The 20,749-nt window shown below is 34.0% G+C and overlaps 1 protein-coding gene across 2 annotated transcripts in view; it reads right to left on the reverse strand.

The window, feature by feature from the left end:
- Positions 1-218: 218 nt before the first annotated feature.
- LOC128241937 (alpha-1,6-mannosylglycoprotein 6-beta-N-acetylglucosaminyltransferase A-like) overlaps positions 219-20,749 on the reverse strand; it is a 43,684-nt gene continuing 23,153 nt past the window's right edge. For both annotated transcript variants that reach the window (XM_052959082.1, XM_052959081.1), the window contains exons 10-17: positions 18,303-18,437; positions 16,970-17,103; positions 16,536-16,660; positions 14,919-15,083; positions 14,217-14,363; positions 10,009-10,128; positions 9,110-9,293; positions 219-8,489 (exon numbers count right to left, since the gene is read on the reverse strand). In XM_052959082.1, the coding sequence (XP_052815042.1) occupies positions 8,230-8,489; positions 9,110-9,293; positions 10,009-10,128; positions 14,217-14,363; positions 14,919-15,083; positions 16,536-16,660; positions 16,970-17,103; positions 18,303-18,437 (1,270 nt within the window). In that variant the 3' untranslated portion in view covers positions 219-8,229. The remainder of the gene's footprint in view (positions 8,490-9,109; positions 9,294-10,008; positions 10,129-14,216; positions 14,364-14,918; positions 15,084-16,535; positions 16,661-16,969; positions 17,104-18,302; positions 18,438-20,749) is intronic.

The raw sequence follows: 20,749 nt of genomic DNA on the forward strand, positions 1-20,749 counted from the left end.
TGGCCGCGATATTCTACCCATACACACACACTGCGTAAGTTTGGTGATAATAGGACAAAAGAATCTCTAATTACAGTGTGGTAACATCGTGTTTGCCACCAGCCGAGGTTAAATCTATAATACATCCTGTTTTATTAAAAAATGGAAAAAAATGATCAAACGCTTAAGTTTGTTGATAAAATGATCGAATTTTGTATAAAATTTGAAGCACAAAAACACTTTTTGTTTTAATTTATTTTTTTACAAGTGAAACCTGAACAATAGAAAGGAACATTTGTGGAATGAAGTTACATGGAATTATGAAATAGATGTAATGAATTGCAGAAACATACACAGGTTTATTAAAAAGTTCTTTAATAGTTAAACAAAATAAATGAGAAAGAAAAAATACTTCAGAATAAACACTTGCAATTCTAGAACAGTGTACAATCTAGGACCAACAACAAATCCTACTCCCAGGTACAATGAAACTAATTTATATATGTGTGAATAAGTTTAAAACAAAAGTAAACAAACATAAAATTAAAGCATTTTTACATACATTAACAAGAGCATCAGTCACAATATATGCCCGTCCTAGTTTAAGGACAACAAGATTAGTGATAAGTGGTTGCACGTTTAGCCAAATATAGAGAGCGGACACTGTAAATGCCTTAATTATATAATTGCAGGGCAATAACTCTTGAATGACAATATGGCTGCTTATTGCACAGTCATGAGATACTATGCCAATTAACATTCTGAACAAATTTGGTGATGATTGAACAAAGGCTTCTTAAGTTATTGAGCGAACAAGACCAATTTTAAGTATTTTCCACAATAAACGGGCAATAACTAATGAGTGACTAGAGTGATATGGCTGGTTATCGAACCTGTCCGAGATATTATACCAATACACATTCTGACCACAGTTGGTGATGATCGGACAAAAGGCTTCTAAAGTTATTGAGCAGAAAAAAATACTGGACGCTGCCCACAGGACCACCTGTCCAACCCATATGTCCCAAGTTAAACTATAAATATGTACCGTTTTTTAAACTGGTGTATAAAGAGAAAACTAACTTTACATAAACAAATGTTAAAGAATGCCAATATTATTTGCCATTATATTTTGTATAAAACAGGAACAGTTTTGGCTAGTCTACATAGTCTACATGCTAGCAGACAAACACTGATTCTTCAATTCTTCTTATGACTAGTCTATGTCTTTGGTTAATAGCAATAATTGGATGAATGTTTACTTATGAATTCTCATTTAGGCTAACCATTGGCTTTGGTTGGTTAATAGCAATGATTGGATAAATACTGACCAATCAATTTTGATTTGAGCTAACCTGTGATTTTGATTGGTTGATAGCAATGACTAGACAAAACTAACCAATCAATTTTGATTTGGGCTAAACTTTGACTTTGATTGGTTAGATTATACTAATTTCTATTAGCAGCAGACAGATTATAGAATCGCTTTCAAATCTGTTTCCTGGGCAGAAACCAGTAATGGTGTTGAATGTGACGGGCCATGAGAAGTTACCCCTGATGGGGATCAAACCCATAACCTCTAGGGTGAGAGGTGTACACATATACCACTAGACTTGAGTGACTCTAACCCTCTGATTTACCGTATACCAATGATTGGATAAATATTAGACATCCAATTGGCTACAAATGATTACAAAAGCACTGGAAGGGTATGTTATTAATGATGATCTGTTATTCTTTTTTATCGAAATGTGGCATAAGGTAGCAATTATTGAAGCCAGTAACAAATGTGATATGTCTAAAGCAAATAACAACATAAAATTACTAGCACAAAAAAACAACAACAAGTAAATATACAAATAAAATAGAATAAATGCAATTGTAGATAAAAATGTTAAGACATAAGGGAATTATTCTACTATGCATAGCATTTCTTATCATCTTTGGCAATTGGTTTACTTTAGAGGTATAATTCTGTCAACAATTACATTAATACCCAATTATGGCAAGGGATTGGTTTTGGCATAAAAAGTATAACCATTAAATAATTAAGAATTTTTTTTGGCTTGGCATTTAAATGAAATTCAATATAATTTATAAACAACATACTTACAATCCAGCTTATGGCCAGCGTTGGCTGTTTTGTCAATGAATGGGATAAGAATTTTTTTTTAAATATTTTCATGAGCATTAGATTTCAAAAACTTTAATTGAAACTTAAAATTAATTTGTTACCATTATGACAATGGTGGCAATGAAGGAATGACTAGTTAACATAGAATACCATTATGACATGGAATCAAAATTAGTAAGCACGGTATCAAGATTAGTTAACATGGAGTAAGATCTCTTTAACATGGTATTGTGACTAATTCTGTAATTCATATGTACTAAGAACTTTTTAACATGATATCAAGATAAGTTCCCATGGTATTAAGATAAGTTAACATGTTATCATTATTAGTTAACATGGAATCATAACTTTTTAACATGGTATCAAGATAGGTTAACATGGTATCAATATTAGTTAACATGGAGTCATAACTTTTAACGTGGTATCAATATAAGTAAACATGGTATCAATATTAGTTAACATGGAGTCATAACTTCTTTACATGGTATCATTATAAGTTAACATGGTATCAATATTAGTTAACATGGAGTCATAACTTCTTAACATGGATTCAAGATAAGTTAACATGGAATCAATATTAGTTAACATGGAGTAATAACTTCTTTACATGGTATCAAGATAAGTTAACATGGTATCAATATTAGTTAACATGGAGTCATAACTTCTTAACATGGTTTCAAGATAAGTTAACATGGAATCAATATTAGTTAACATGGAGTCATAACTTCTTAACATGGTATCAAGATAAGTTAACATGGTATCAATATTAGTTAACATGGAGTCATAACTTTTTACATGGAATCAAGATAAGTTAACATGGTATCAATATTAGTAAACATGGAGTCATAACTTTTTAACATGGTATCATGACAAGTTAACATTAAATATGTTTCAACATGGTATCATAACTACCGGTAGTTAACATTGGACAAGTACTTTTTAACATGGTTAAGGAAATTTTAACAGGGCATGGATTGAGAACTTTTACATTTATATAGATCTGTGAACTAATAAAAAAAATATAACATAGTCTGTGGCTTGTCTAACGTGGTATTAGAACTGTTTAAAACAAATAGCTAACAAGAAACAAAATAACAGCTTGAAGTATCACAAGAACATTAACTACAGTTGATCAATATTCAACTGGAAACTGTAAATAACAGGGAAATATTTGTTCCTTAAGATGGTACAGCAAAATATATAAATTCAACCTTTCATCTTTATAATACAATCAGTTGTTTATTCCTCTGTTTCGTTGAAACGGTATGACCCCTTTGTATCAACTTATTTAGAAAGCACTGTACAAACATGGTAAGACAAATTTTAAAATAAATAGTGGATATGGTGAAAGAAGCAATACACAAACTGTAACATCACAACACTGAAGTTCATATTATTTCACAGTATACAAGTTTGATTTTTTGGCCGGAAAAGAACACAATACAGGCTGACTGAAATTTAAATAAATATTCATAATTCTTATATGATACAATAAATAAAATGTATTTGGTTAAGGATTATGACAACAATATTACAAATTTAAATATCTGATTTACAGGCAAAAATACAAAGCCCCTCCACACTGCCCTGAACCCCGTTTATCACTGAGGTGTGTTTTCTGATACAGAATGCTTTCCATATTTGCCTACTCCTAGTTACCAGTCTAAATTGTAATGGCAAGAAACCAGTTTTCGTTGTAAGGGTAAGAAACTAGTCTACATTGTAGAAGTAAGAATATAGTGGCAAGAAACCAGTCTACATTGCAGAAGCAAGAAACCAGTCTACATTGCAGAAGCAAGAAACCAGTCTACATTGTAGTGGAAAGAAACCAGTCTACATCGCACTGACAAGAAACCAGTCCACATAGTAGGGGAAAGAAACCAGTCTACATCACACTAGCAAGAAACCAGTCCACATTTTAGTGGAAAGAAACCAGTCTACTTTGTAGCGCCACTAATGTAGTGGCAATAAACCAGTCTACATTGCCAGCAGTTGAGGTCAGAATCTTATAAGGATAAGTTTGATAAAAATTGAATGTGACGTAGAAATGTGTGCTTCCTACCTTACATCATGCTATTCATCCTTGACAATATTTCAACACATTTAACAAAATAAACATAAACATTATTATTAAAATAAGTAAAACAGATATACAAGATGATTGAAAATGATGATAAACAATTTCTTACTAACTTGCAATGAAAAAGAAGCTGAAATAGTGAATAGACTTTAAATGTATTAATGTTAATTTGAGCAAAGTAATTGGCAAATTATAATGAAAATTGGATAATTTACTTTTTGGCAATTTGATAAAGTACAATGCCGTGCATGTATAAGAATTGTTTCCTTTGGGTGGGCTGCTTAAAGAAAAATATGCAGCGTTTCAACATTAGAACGACTATTATTCAAAGAACTGCCTATTTCTATGGATAATAGCAGAGTGCGATTTCATGCTTATGTTATAACGTTACATATCGCTAAGCCCAAGATGACACAACCATGGTATTTTTATATAATAGCTCAGTCTTATTTACATCTACATATGTACAGGTAAATTGTATTCTTTAAAGTTTTTCAGTGAAATAACTTTTATAATAAATGTAAGTTTCACTGCTCTTATTTCAATTTATTACACTTGTATTCACAAAATGATACTGCTCTCTAATTATGATGACTCGATAAAATAAACTTTAATCTTATAACATCGCTCCTAGCTATAAAATGGCTCCTAGGTATAACATCACTTCTAGGTATAACATCGCTCCTAGGTATAACATCACTCCTAGTTATAACATTACTCCTAGCTATAAAATCCCTCCAAGAATTCTAGATGAAACTGTTGCATGGATGATATAAACTATGGCTATTTTTGACTGTCATGCAAATCAAAACAATCTGATTGGAAGTGATGATTATTGGTTAAACATTTTTTTCAATGTATAAATATTTTGGTTTCATAAGCTAATTTACTACTATCTATTCACAAGGTGTTAAAACTAACATAGGAATGTATAAAGATGAATAACATAATAAATATACAAGGAAAAAAACAGGCACAAAAGTCATCACTCAGCTGTTTATATAGTCTTATTACGTGGGAATTATCTCAACAAGTGCTATTATTAAAATCATAACTTCCCCGGCACAAGGTTTTGACACAGGATATTACTGATTGGCTTGTAAAAATATTGATATAAAATCATAATTATTATAGATGTTTTAAAATTATATCAAGGAAATGATTCTAATATGCCAAATATCAATTATTATTCTTTTATATCCCCAAAATGCTGAACTGATGTTCAATTTTTCGCTAAAACTGTTAGAGAAGTTTGTGAGAGAATTTTTTTCAACAAACTGCAATATAAACAAGAGATGTTTGTCAAACATAATGCCCCCCTCTGAGTGCCATGTTGTCAGGATTATTTGGACAATTCAATAAAATATGCATGGAACAATATGACAGCTGACTTGTCATTTACATTGGATGCCTTTGAGGCAGTTTTTTAAGATTATGACCATTCAAAGTGTGAGGATAGAAGGTAAAGTTTTAAATCATGTTCAGAAGATGACTGATATTTGCAGATAAAAATGTATCCTCTTAGCAGCAGGGAATAAGTAAACTTGACAAAATTTAAATGATGAATATGAGTTATGACCTTGACCTCTGACCTCAAAATCCACAGGAGTCATCAACTGGTCATCCATAACCTAAATGTAAAGTTTGAGGGCCATGGGTGCAAGCATTGTCAAGTTTTTTGCTTACAAGGTCACTGTGACCTTGACCTTTGAACCCTAAAATAAAAAAGGGGTCATCTACAGGTCGGGCCCAACCCCCAAGTCAAGTTTGAGGGCCATGGGTCCAGGCATTGTTGATATATCACTGGGAGAAACTTTGTTAACTTTTTCACGTTAAAAGTCACTGTGATCTTGACCTTTTGCCCGATGACCTCCAAAATCAATAGGGATCATCTACTGGTCAGGCCCAACCTTCATATTAAGTTTAATGACCATAGGTCCAGGTATTGTGGAGTTTGCCATCAAGGTCACTGTGACCTTGACCTTTGACCAATGAACCCTAAAATCAATAGGGGTCATCTTCTGGTCAGACCTTCATGTCAAGTTTGATGACCATACGTCCAGGAATTGTTGAGATATCCCTTGGACAAGCTTTGGTCTACCGTCAGACCGACGGACGGACATGTGCAAAGCAATATACCCCTCTTCTTCGAAGGGGGGCATAAAATGTAAACATCATATTCAAGGGCACACACAATGACCCTTGCCAATGGTTAAATATATACCAAGTTTCATGCAATTGCCTTGAACAGTTAGTATAAGTTATGGCCAAGTTTAAGTTTTCATCAGAGTTTTGCGAAATATCAAGGGAACTAACATGATGGTTATTAGAACAAGATGTATGGCCTTTGAACACATGTTTATATTTTCACTAGTAACATGTGAACAAAGTGTCATGTCAAGTATCTTGAATAGTGTTTTAGGTATGGCCAAATTAAAAGCTATTGCACAACAACGACACCAAGGCTACAAATAACCTGACTATTTTTCTTAAAAAACAGATGAACTAAAAGTATATTTGGAAACCAACAAATTGCACATTTGTATGTTCAATGCTAATGTCAAAATGATAGTACATATAATAAATTTTGATGTCAGTGCTCAGATGTTATATAATCAGTCATTTACTACACTACATTATATAAATATAGCATGGCTTCCATTGTGACTGTAAATATTGACAACATGAGGGAAAAACTGTTTCTCGAGTCGACACCTCAGACTTGGAAAACCAAAATTGTTTAGACGCGTGTCGGTGTGACAGCATCATGTGAACTTGTCAAAACTGTACCGTCTGTGGTCGGCAGTATGAAATTGCCCATGATTGGTATATGAGAATTTAACATGGGCTGGTAAGGTGAGGTATAATAAACGATTATACAAATGTTCTTACAGCAGACTTTCAAGCACTGTCACATTAAAACTAGGACAGAGACGGAATCTTTTAGACAAATAGAAGGATAAAGTTGGTGTTTTTCAAGATAAGAAGAGAGAAAACAAATTTTTTTTTTACATATATGAATTTTACATTAATGTTCCATCTTATCAAGCATTTTTCAAATGTTCTACATCAATTTCATAAAAACATAAATGGAACTTAACTCTATATGACAATTTAAAAGTTGTCACTTGATTCAACACACTGTTTTGGTCTCACAAGGTAATCGGTAAACAAAAATATACAAAAAGGAGAACTTTTTAGTAAGAAAAAAGAGGTCTTTTTAAAACAGTATGCATGCTGGCAACTATGTTACATCATAAAAGTCAATTGGCACATTGAGTGAGCACAATTATAACTAATAACAAAACTATTGTCACTAAATAAAACATCATACGGTTAATATCACTTCAAAATATCACTTCATAAGTATTATATATTCTTAATGATTAAATCAAAGAATATTTTCTGCTATTTAACTACTGTTTCTCACAGTTTCAAAAATACCTAGACTGGTTTTTACCACCGAATTAAATCGTTTAATTTGTTTTAATTAAAGGTTCATTCTGAAAGATTGATCGTTTTATAGATGTATCCCACATTCCAGGTACATGTACTGTAACACAATTATCCATAAATGGAGGCAATCAAGTCAATAAAAGTACAAAAAACAATGGTCAACATCAAGAACTTTGATAAAATATTACGGTAATTCCCCAAATGTTTTACTTGTAAGTTAAATTATACCTTTGATGTTAAATCTTTATCTTAAGTCTATCTTCTTGGAATTTGTTTTACAAGTATTACACCATTACTACAACACGGTGGAAATGATTTGAAGAAGTGATCGTACGATATACAGGCGAACCTCGTTGGCTCGAACTCGCTTGGCTCATATTCCCCGTTGACTCAATCTGGATTTAAAGGACCGATTTCTTTAAACTGAATGTAAGCAATTCCACTTGGCTCGAATTTTTTGAGGCTCAAAGTATTTTGCCGGTCCCTGGGAGTTCAAGCCAACGAGTTTGGACTGTAATCATTGATGAGATGGACTCCTCATCTATAACACTATCTGAGACTGTATCAAATGATCATTCTATCACAACTCACATCCCACACACAATGCACTTTGCCCTTTAAAATAGTTCCTACACGGACAAAGCCTGCGTAGATTGTCTTGTTTTCCTACGCAGCTAAAAAGTAGTTCCTCCTGCTGAATGATACAGTCGTTTGTTTTTGTGTCTAAGGCAGGGTAGTAGATGTCTGTCAATGTTTTATTGGCTGCACAAGCAGCCCCTCGTGACATTAGAATCGAATGAGAATTCGCTGCGAGAAAATGACTTGGTTCACAAATGAGATCTGTAAAAATAATAACAAGGTAATTAGATTATTTTAAATTAATGTATCATATATAGCTTGATAGTCACTCTGGAGTGCGTAAAAAATAATAAGGAAGTTATTAGGTCATTTAAATGAGTTCATTTTAGCTTAGTTGTGAAGACAACTGAAACTGAAATCTTACAAGAAATATCTTGGATAGATACTGGCGTCAGTTTTGAGAGTCAATGCTTAAGAACCCCTGGAAGAAATTGAACCCACAACCTCTCGGGTGAGGGGCACACACGTTGGCCACTCTGGACCACTAACACTTCCAACAAAGGTACTGTTATGAGACACTTTGTTTCATTGATTTTATGGTTAGTAGTAGAGGCTCAATTCCAGCTGTTTCTAAATACGTAAACATCAATTAAGTAAGACCTATTATGATTATTATCAAACTTATCAGAGGCCCGTATGTACTTTAAGATCTTAGATCTTTCCTTTATTTGATAAACATTTTAAACAATTTATTTATTTTTCATGTAAACAAATTAAGTCATATTGATACTGAGAGACAGGTGAATATTTTAGCTTTACCATATTTCCCCGAACAACAACAACAACAATGAATCCAACAATGGTGACACAATTGTACTCACTCTTCTCCCAGCAAACATCTTTACATGATTTCCCGCCATCTCCAAACAATACTTTTACCGCTGATTCTGGCGGCCATTTGTTTAATTGTCGCTGGAACTGACAGAAGTTCTGATGCTCGATGTATGCGTTCATCCGCTGTATGAACCCTTCTTCTGTAAACTCATACGGCAGGAATCCATTAAACTGGAAAACAGAATGGACAATAATACAACAAAACTGCATACAATGTTCCTCTATGAGCATTTAATTTTATGTGGCCAGAGTTCTGCAAAAAATACTAGCTGCCAGCAAAAATAGACGCCCAATTTAGCCCATTCAAATTTGGAAAAATAAGTGAATTTTTAGTTATTTAAGTAGAAGCTGGTTGATTACTTTACTATTTGAGACTGTTCAACCGAAACTAATGGAAAAACCTGCACTGCAAAAGGTTGACCTTGTAAGTAATAATTTGTAGGTCATCTCAGCGTCTTTGAATGAACTTTATGAATATTTTTTGCTAGAAAAAGTTGAACTTGCTGTATCAATCAAACTAAAATGGCTATTTTCATACTTCAACAAACACTTCTCCATATCCAATACCTCTTCAACCGTTATCTCCACCTCATCATTATTCTCTGTAACTGACCTGTTCAATGTCCATTATCTTCAAAACTGTTGTCTGCACCTCATCGGGGTCCTCTATATTGATAGTATACACACAAGATTCCCCAATGAAATAGTCTTATAATATTATAAATTTACAAATTATGTTCAGAAACTTACCTGCTCCATATCCAATATTTTCTGAACTGTTGTCCGCACCTCGTCGGGATCCCTATTATTCATAGTGTACACAAAAGATTGCCCAATGAAATACTCTATGATATTACTTATTTATGAACTATGTTCAGAACATTACCTGTTCCATGTCCAATATTTTCTGAACTGTTGTCCGCACCTCGTCGGGGTCCTCTATATTGATTGTGTACACATGAGGCTCTCCTATGAACTGTTCTGCGTATGGATGTTGACTCATGAGCTGAAGAAAAAGAAAACATTTTTGTCCATCATCACCCCTAGTTACAAAATAGTGTATTATTACTGTGTGCAACTAAAGAAAGTTTGAACTTAATATCTTGAACTTTTTCACAAAACCATAAAAATTGTCATAATTTCTAGGTTTAAAGGGCCATAAATCTGACATTATTTAAGCATTAGTTACAGAACTTGTTACTACGAAGAAGTTTAGAAAGTATGATTTTGATATTTTGAACGGCTAAAGTTATAAACAACAAGAGCTGTCACAGTATGTGACGAATGCCCCCGAATGTGACATTGACCTACGAACAAAGTCAGTACATGAAAAGTTGATCTTGCCTTTACGTGTCAAATACATATGGCAAGTTATTTCAAATTGCCTCTGAACATAAAAAAATACCACCCATACTTGACAACCTACACTGTTATGTCCTTATATTCAGAATTCCCTTGTGAATCAACACTTAGTGTATCTTTCATCTTAGAGGTAGGGACATGGGTCTTGCACACGACACGTCGTCTTCGTATGTGGAACACATGTAGCAAGTGATTTTAAAACCTGTCCATACAAGGGAAAGTAACAGCCCTGAAACGACAACCTATACTCTATGTCCTTATATGCAGCACTCCATTGTGAATAAACACTATAAGTGTGACCTTGACCTTTGAGGTAGGGACACGGGTCTTGCACGCGACACGTCGTCTTGGTATGTGGAACACATGTGGCAAGTTATTTTAAAATCTGTCCATACAAGAGAAAGTTACAGCCTGGACACGACAACCTATACTCTATGTCCTTTTATGCAGCACTCCATTGTGAATAAACACTATGTGTGACCTTGACCTTTGAGGCAGGGACAAGGGTCTTGCATGCGACACATCGTCTTGGTATGTGGAACACATGTGGCAAGTTATTTTAAAATCTGTCCAAGAGAAAGTTACAGCCCTGAAACGACAACCTATACTCTATGTCCTTATATGCAGCACTCCATTGTGAATAAACACTAAGTGTGACCTTGACCTCTGAGGTAGGGACACGGGTCTTGCACGCGACACATCGTCTTGGTATGTGGAACACATGTGGCAAGTTATTTTAAAATCTGTCCATACAAGGGAAAGTTACAGCCCGGACATGACAATCTATACTCTATGTCCTTATATGCAGCACTCCATTGTGAATAAACACTAAGTGTGACCTTGACATTTGAGGTAGGGACACGGGTCTTGCAGGCGACACTTCGTCTTGGTATGTGGAACACATGTGGCAAGTTATTTTAAAATCTGTCCATACAAGAGAAAGTTACAGCCTGGACACGACAACCTATACTCTATGTCCTTATATGCAGCACTCCATTGTGAATAAACATTAAGTGTGACCTTGACCTTTGAGGTAGGGACACTGGTCTTGCACGCGACACGTTGTCTTGGTATGTGGTACACATGTGGCAAGTTATTTTAAAATCTGTCCTTACAAGAGAAAGTTACAGCCCGGACACGACAACCTATACTCTATGTCCTTATTTGCAGCACTCCATTGTGAATAAACACTAAGTGTGACCTTGACCTTTGAGGTAGGGACACGAGTCTTGCACGCCACACGTCGTCATGGTATGTGGAACAATGTGGCAAGTTATTTTAAAATCTGTCCATACAAGGGAAAGTTACAGAGCTGGACGGACGGACGGACGGTGCGATTTTAATAAGCCCACCTTCGGGGGCATAAAAACCATAAACAAGAGCTGTCAAATAGACAGCGCGCTCGCCTTTTCCGCAGCTTTTAAGTTTAAGGATTGTAAAGTTTTGGTGAAACATGCATGGCACACTGTAAAATGGAACATGCAAAACCCAAATTTCTAAGAAAATAATGGAGAAAGAGTTATCATACTTAATTGTATAAAGTTTGAATGCAATACATGAAGGAGTTGCAGAGTAGTTTTACTTATATTTGCTTACATGCAAAACCTTGAAGTTAACAAAAAAATTCTAAATCAAATAACAAAGGGGCGAAATTTATATAATATGCAAGACAGAGTTATCTAACTTGATTAATTAAGAAGGTTGGATGATTGAGGGCCCTTGTATAGTCAAATTATAAAGGGCCATTATTTGACTTGTTTTTTAAAGAAGTTTGGATGGTTCAGTACTGTTTAATAAAGTATTCGCTTTCATTTTTTCAATATCGACTATAAAATTGACATTGAAAAATATCCCACAACACTAGTTCTTTAATCTTGACCTCAGTTTATCTTACTTTTGGTTAGCAAATACAGTTGAACACCGCTAATCCGAAATCGTAGGGACCCAACAAATTATTTCAGAATAGCGATATTTTGGATTAACAATTTTCCGAAAATGACAGCTTTCGCGAATTATAGATGACATGAAATACTAAGTTGTGAAGATTGCAATGTCGGTTACTCATTTCCAATACTATACATACCGTTCGAGCGATCTTTCGTATACATTTGTTGATTTATTGTTTGATAAATGACAAATAATTTGTTATTTTACTTCTATATTAAAACAACCTAAAACATTTAAAAAAAAAATGACAGCACATGTTTGCATTCGGAACATGGCACGGATTGTTCGGAAGCGGGTCGAGTGAGCAATATGGCAATCAAATCTGATGAGACAGACATTTTCCAATGATATTCAGGTTGTGTTAACCAGCAAATATATACACACTCGGGACAGAAAAATATTTTTTTCTAACAGTTTTACTAAACCTTATCTTTTTTTAACAAATTTTAGGGTGTGAATGGTCCAGTGGTCTAGGTGTTTCCTCTCATGCAAGAGGACATGGCGTTGGTTTGATCCCAACCAGGGACATTTCTCCTGGCCTGTGCCTTCTCAAAAAGGTCACAGTACTGGCCCCGATTTCTCGAAACTTCTTAGGTCCCTTATAACAGGATTAAGCTAAGCTCATTTTTGGTTTTCAATAAATTGCGTAATATTAAACTCCTTATGAGTTTTTATACTTTAGATAGGAATTTATCTTTATGATAATCACAATAAACCATTTTTCATTTATCAAGATTCAATTTCAGTATGTATTTTGACTCATTGAAATAAGCTACGTAAGCCTGTTAAGCTTAAGAAGTTTCGAGAAATTGGGGCCAGGTTTCTGCCAAGGATAGAGGACTGAAGAGTGATATCAGCTTTCATCTGACGTGTCTTCACAATCAAGCCTAAATAACTTATTATTAATCAACTATTACGTATTTGGCGATATACAGAGACAATTGCGGTACCAATACCAGACAATTGAAGACAATATATGCCAGAACTTGCTCAATATCGACCAAACTCGGCCAATATCAACAAAACTCGTCTAATATGAGTTTCCTCCGTTTTGATTGGCTAAAAAACTCGCTTAATATAGGATTTGAGAAATGGGCCATTTTCATTGGCTGTCGAAACTCGCCTTATATGAGAAATATGCCTGAAATTATTTTTAAAGGTAGCCATTTTGTTTTTCGTTTTCCGACTGTTTTGAAAAAATTGTGCTTCGTATAAACCTATTTGGAATACTTGAACCTATTGAATGATTGAGCCACCTTGTAAGGTTTGATATTACAGTTGTATTTAACCCGTTTGTGGATTTTACGACTATTATGATTTTGTACACCGACAAAATGGACGACGAAGGTGAAACATTTGACGTTTTGGCAAATGATTTACAAATTTAAGACGAAAAGACATGCTTCCATACAATGTACAGTGTGCTTTATTCATAAGTATGTGCAATGTCACTCTAAAGATGCATGTCAAAATCAACAAAGTCAAGTCTAGAAAAGCAGACACCATGAATGAATAACAATAAGGGATAAATACGGCTTCACTGTGAACTAAAGGTAAGTTATAAGAATATTTTTAACCAAAATGGTAATAGTTAATTAATAAAATACTTATTAATTAGGTGATTTCATATTGGCCCAGTTATTTGTCCTCGGTCAGCTGTATTTGCCTTCACCCTTTCAGGCTCAGGCAAATACAGCTAACCTCGGACAAATAACTAGGCCAATATGAAATCACCTAATTAATAACATTATAGTATAAATCAACCTGAATCTCATCTTACATTACCTCTCTTTCTGTTGGTTTCCCTTTGAAGAAGGGCTGTGTATTCCTGCTGTGTGGTAGAAGAAATTTAGGGTTTATGAACACTGCCCCATTCGCAATAGCTTCCAGAGGTGCAGGTCCTTCATAAGGAAACCCTAGGCCCAAAAATATCTGAAACAAAATAATCATATTCTGTTTTATAAGTATTATTTTCATCATCCAGAAAGTTTCCAACTCTAACAGGAAACATCTATACTCTAATTTTTGTGCAGTTCATAATTCCATTGTCTTATTTGGAGAAAAGTGAAGTTATCTTGAATACTTTATCTTTATATATAATAAAGGAACACAACATGGGTTGATACAAAAAATATGTAAGTCTTCATGAATGTCTTTTAAATTGATAGCTACGTGGCCACAAATTTACATGTTAAAAATTACACTTATTTTTCTATCTGTACACAAATAATATTGTTTGTTATTTTTTTATCATTAAACTATAACAAGTTAAACATGATAATGCATTTAAAGTAAAACAAAATAAAAAATGCAACAACCTATATTATGCACCTTTAAATGCTCTGTAAACATTCAAGTAAAAAAACAGAAATAGACAAAACAATAAGACAGATTAACAAAGACAAAACAATAAGACAGATTAACAATGTTCACAAAAAAACTCAATGAGATTTAAGCTTACTTTATATTTAATCAAAATAAACTTACTTTAGACTGCCGTAGCAGTTTATGAAGGTCTTCGCCGTTGAGTATACCATGGTTGATCACATAGCTCGGAATTTTTAGCGGCGATTTTGAATCACTGTCACTATAAACTGTGCCGTGTATAACAATCTCTGATTTGTTCACTGTGTTTAGATATTCCTCTTTTCCCTGAAATATATAGATTCATCATTTTTTTTATTTCATGCCATTACAAGGGCTAAATTTTGTCACAATATGCATCTTTGCCATAATTTAGTCAAATAAGGAAAATTGCTAAAATTCTATAAATCATCTTGATTTCCATTTATACTATGACTTAGTATGACACAACTATTGCTCTTGTTTAAATTTCCCTCTCCTCATACAATATGTCAATTAATAGTAGTGTGTAACCTTTTTCACAAAATAATCATTTTTCTAACACACAAATATCATATTAGGTACACCATATTTGACCTATGAACGCCCAACATTATAACTCTAATTCCAAGATTCTTTGTCAATTTTTACCATTTTTCACTCAGGTTTAAAGCATTGTTTAAGTCCCAAAACATGACAAAAGAAACTAGAGCTGTCACAGGAGTGACGAATACCCCCAAATGCCGCCTGGACACAGGAATGGCAAACCATTCCTTTGAAAAAAATATATTGAAAAATGACAAAGGAGTAGGCCACCAAAGCGAATATTGTAACAAATTTAAGGCCTGTATGCACCTAACTTCAGGACTTTTGATGGTCTTTTTAAGGACAAAATCAATTAAAGGTCTTTTTAAGGCGATGCAAACATTCTGATTAATACAGGTGCACCAAATCACATATTCAACAGTTCATATCATGGTCATTGACATCTGAAAGTTTGAAAAAGATTTATAGAAAAAATGAGAAAAAATGACCAAGGATTAGGCTAGACAAAGCTGTATAATTTTTGCCTATTTTAACTTATTCAGGGGCCATAATTGGAGACATGATCATGTGATTCCAACCACAATCACAGGGGCAAATGTTCTCACCATGGCTAAAAGTTTAAAAAGATACATTCAAAAATGACGAAGGAGTAGGACGAACAAAACTAATTTTACCCAATTTAACTCATTAAGGGGCCACAACTCCACTCAGGATCATGTGACTCCCACCAAATTCATGGAGGCAAAGGTTTACATCATGGCCATTAATATTTGAAAGTTTGAAAAAGATTTGCTCAATAGCTTCAAAGAAGAATCCTGGACAAAGCTAATTTTGCCCAATTTAACTCATTAAGGGGCCACAATTCCACTCAGGATCATGCGACTCTGACCAAATCCACGGAGGCACAGGTTTACATCATGGTCATTAATATTTGAAAGTTTGAAAAAGATTTGTACAATAACGACAAAGATGAATCCCGGACAAAAAAACGGACGGACAGACGGACAGACAGACAGACAGACGGACAGACGGACAACCCGATTCCAGTATACCCCCCCCCAAACTTTGTTTTGGGGGGTATAATGATTTAATATCATGTAGATCTGTAAGGACCAAAACAATATTTACTTCATTAACATTGACCTCATTCACATACTGTTCGACGTCTAAGAAGATAATTGTTGCATATAACCTTGTATGATATATTTCACATACCGCCCACATATAATCGTTTTTCCCATACACAAGGGCCATATTGGATCGCTGTATTGCCCGGGCGTTGCTTTCATTCAGATGACGCTCCACAACAAACCCCATGAACGAGTTGTCGGGACTGTGGGCTGAAAGAAATAATGGGCTCGCTTTATTTCAAAGTAACATCTTCCTGCTTTATCATTTAATTTTCAAATTATCAGAAAAATCTTTATCCGTATAGCTTTGAGGGACAATCAATGTTTGATTTAACTGTGATCTTGACTTACATCTTGATAATATTGCACACTCAAATTTGACTTATCAATGAATTAATACTTTAAATTAATGTTTTTATTGATAGTTATATAATGCATAATTGCGCTATTGAGAAAAGATTAAAATAAAGGTCATTTGTTAGAACAAGAATTAAAAATTGAATCAGTTTGCATACTTACGGAACATAGTGAAAAACTGCTGTGGATTAAGATCCTGACCGCCCCAGGATGACAGCTTTTTCCGTTGTTTGGCAAATGTCCGTAGGTTAAAACCTGGCTCAGTCCCAAAGGAATCCACTACACGTACTAAGCAGCTGTTAAATAAAGAAAAAATATTTGTAACTTGCCAAGAATATACTTCAAATTATGATCAGGACATGCCTGTTATAAATGTTAACAGTAAATACTGAAACTTTTACAACAACTGTATTTTTAAGGACGAACAAGAGCTGTCACAATAAGTGACGAATGCCCTCAAAGTGCCATGCAGTTCTATATGGATTTCGCAATACCTACTATGCCTACATTTAAGAAGAGCTATCATAAGCTTTGAAGCATACAGCCTGCCCCCATGATAAGTGACGTCAAGTGTTGAGGATTGATGCAGAAAGAGGTAGAGACACGGGTCTTGCACAGCATTCCATAATGATTCAACTCCAAGTTTGACCTTGACCTTTGAGGTAGGGACATGGGTCTAGCACGCCACCCGTCAAAACACATGTGCTTCAAGTAATTTTACAATCCCTCCCTGCATGACAAAGTTACAGCCTTGACAGAACCATCTATACTCTATCTACAGAATTCTATAATGATTAAACTCCAATTGTGAGCCTGACCTTTAAGGTAGGTTCATGCGTCTTGCAAACACTTTATGTGCTTTATGTGCTTCTAAACACATGTATCGGGTACCAAGTAATTTCAAAATCCCACCCTGCATGACAAAGTTACAGCCCTGACTGGAAAACAGGACAGACAGATGGTGCGATTTTAATATGCCCTCTTTGGAAGCATAAAACCACAACTTTACTGTCACCTCTTGGCAAATAACGATGTTTCAATTTCTATTCCCTGTTTTTCTATATTCCACCCAGTTAACAGATTCTTTAACTGCCGATATTTCAAAGTTTGTTTTTGATTTATTGTTGCGCAAAAATTCAACCTTAGGCACAACTAAAAAAGGGTTAAAAATATTCCAATGAAACTTGGTACACACGTTGCCCGAGACAAGGCGCACATGTATAATCGCAAGACTCATAACTCTAGTCATATTCATTTGCAAGTAGTGTCCCTTGTTTGCCTGGTAAATGAATTAAAGCATAAACATTCAACTGGTGACACACTTGTCCATTAAAATTTTCAGCTCAAGTTCAGGGTTGTGATAATGTGGCAGCCGAAAGGCTAAAACCATTTCGTCATGGCTTTTGGGGGCGCTTCAGGCCCAAATATGTAGTTAAACACCATGCAATAGAAGCAAAATTAACTTTTAAGAAGCCTTTTTGAACAATGAACATACCTGAATTTTCCATATCCATTTTTTACGTATTTCTTGAATTGTTTGAGTCCAACTATATCGATGTAGATTATATCGACCGGAAGTTCTTTACGACTTTGGCAGGGTGAATTAGCCGCAGGAAGTTGGGATACTATGCTGAAATAGCCAACAATAATATGTAATGAAAATAATAAAATACATACTAACATATGAACATTGTAAAGCTGATATTGATTTTAATTAGGTAAAAGCAATTACAAAAAAATACAAGTCATTTCAGTCCAATATTTTGAAATTTGATCTACAGGTTAATAATGTATTTTTTTAGAATAACAGTAAAAAATAAGAAGTATGTTAATGGTTTCTTTTAGAATAAACTATAATATTATGCTTTATAAAAATATAATATATATGAGTGGAGTAATAAAATAGTATGGAATTATGAAAATCTAGACTTTCTTTATATATATAGGTACATGTATTAAGATTGTACCAGGCCGTATTACGGTACCCGGTGATTATTTTTAACATCTATACAAAATTACTTATTATAGTATATAAGCAAATAAACTGGACACTTTAAGCATATTTGTTACACATATGGTTAAGCTAACAATTTACGACATTTAAAATAAAAATCACATTAAGATACACAGAACTATTTCAATATATTGAATATAGTGTAAATCAAGTAAATATGGTAATTAAGTCAGTGACATAAGAAACATCCATGTATTTTTAAACAACCATGTGGGCCATGATAAGAACTACCAGTAAAACCACCATAAGTATAGCGCTATGTCCTTTTTTTTCCAGACCTAATCCCCCCCCCTTCCCCTCCCCCAAACCCAACCTGGAAAACGTGCCTGAATCTTAAGTCACTGAATATATGATTAAAATGAAAGTAAAATCAAAATAATGTTAAATACAAAGTTCAAATACTACCACCTCTTTCATATTCTTTGAATGCTTAAAATAATCAAACACTTACAGCTTTTAAAGGCTTTTCACCTGCTACGTTTTGTGAGTCTAGTCATATAATTGTAAAACAAATTAACACAAACATCTAAAAATAGTACATTCATGGTCACAAGCTACAAATAATATTATGGTTAATCAATATAAATTAAACATAGACATAATCTCAATGTTAATATTTAAAATTCAATAACACATCTTTGTATTTTCATGATGGATAACTTATCTTAGGGGGGGTGGGGTGAGTTTATTTACCCTCGCCATCGGGTTATACCCATTTGGCGAGCATGCTTATCTTAAATACAATAATTAATAGTTAAGTGAAATAATAATTGGCTTTGAAAAAATGGTCAAAAACCATATTTGATAATAGGAAATAATCAGAGAAGCCGTTTTATTAATCGTCAAACTCATAACCAAAGTCAATATTAAAACAAGTTAAATGGAAGGGAATCATGACAGGGTAATCTAAAGGTTTATTTTGCATAATAAACTAAAATTGTTTTCATTAGGAAGCCCCCGTTTGCCTCACACGTGACAAAGGAAATGTTCAAACCAGTTCTAATTTATTTTCAACCAAAATGACACTAATATTTGCAAACAAAAGCGTTCAAAAATGCCAATTTATGGTAGTTGAAGGGTTATAACTCTCCCCTTACTATGGACAGCTGCAAACAAAACCCAATTAGGCCCCAATTTCTCGAAACTTCTTAAGCTTCTTAAGCTTCATAGGCTTATAAAGTAGCTTATTTCAATAATTGTGATTATCATACAGATAATTTCTAAAGTTTAAAAACTCTTAAATAAGTTAATATTACGCAATTTATTGAAAACCAATAGTAATGAGATTAGCTTAATCCTGTTATAAGGGACTTAAGAAGTTTCGAGAAATTGGGGCCTAGGGTTTTGTTTTCAATTTCATCATCTCAACAATATGCCCCACAACAAAGGTTTCAAGACTCAGGTTCCAACAGTTTTGGAGTGTTGGATGAGACAAGTTTGCATAATACATACCAACAGAATCAAGACGGACGGGCAAATCTATATATCCACCCCACACACCCTCCTTAAAGCAGCACTCTCACAGAATAACCGTTTTTACAACTTTTTTTAATTTTTGTCTTGGAAAGAGCAATTTTTGGGGTAAATATCTGCAAATCAATCATAAAAGAAAATTAGATCACAGATTCTTATATTTCCGTTCAAAAATTAATGTTTTATGGCTTAAACTGTTACTGACGGTTTAAAAAAAAATATCATAAAACATCAATTTTTGAACTGAAATATATAATCTGCGATCTAATTTTTGTCAGCAGTCTTATATAAATGGCTTCCATGCATTTTCGCAAACATTGGCGCGTTCCAAGACAAAAAATAAAAATGTGAAAATGTTCAATCTGTGAGAGTGCAGCTTGAAGTAGGTGCACAAAAGAGTCAATCAATGGACATTTGTCAATACTCGATCACTGCTTTACGGCTACTTAAAAATA

This window comes from Mya arenaria, chromosome 7 (genome assembly GCF_026914265.1).
Source record: "Mya arenaria isolate MELC-2E11 chromosome 7, ASM2691426v1".
In the NCBI taxonomy this organism is placed as follows: Eukaryota; Metazoa; Mollusca; class Bivalvia; order Myida; family Myidae; genus Mya; species Mya arenaria.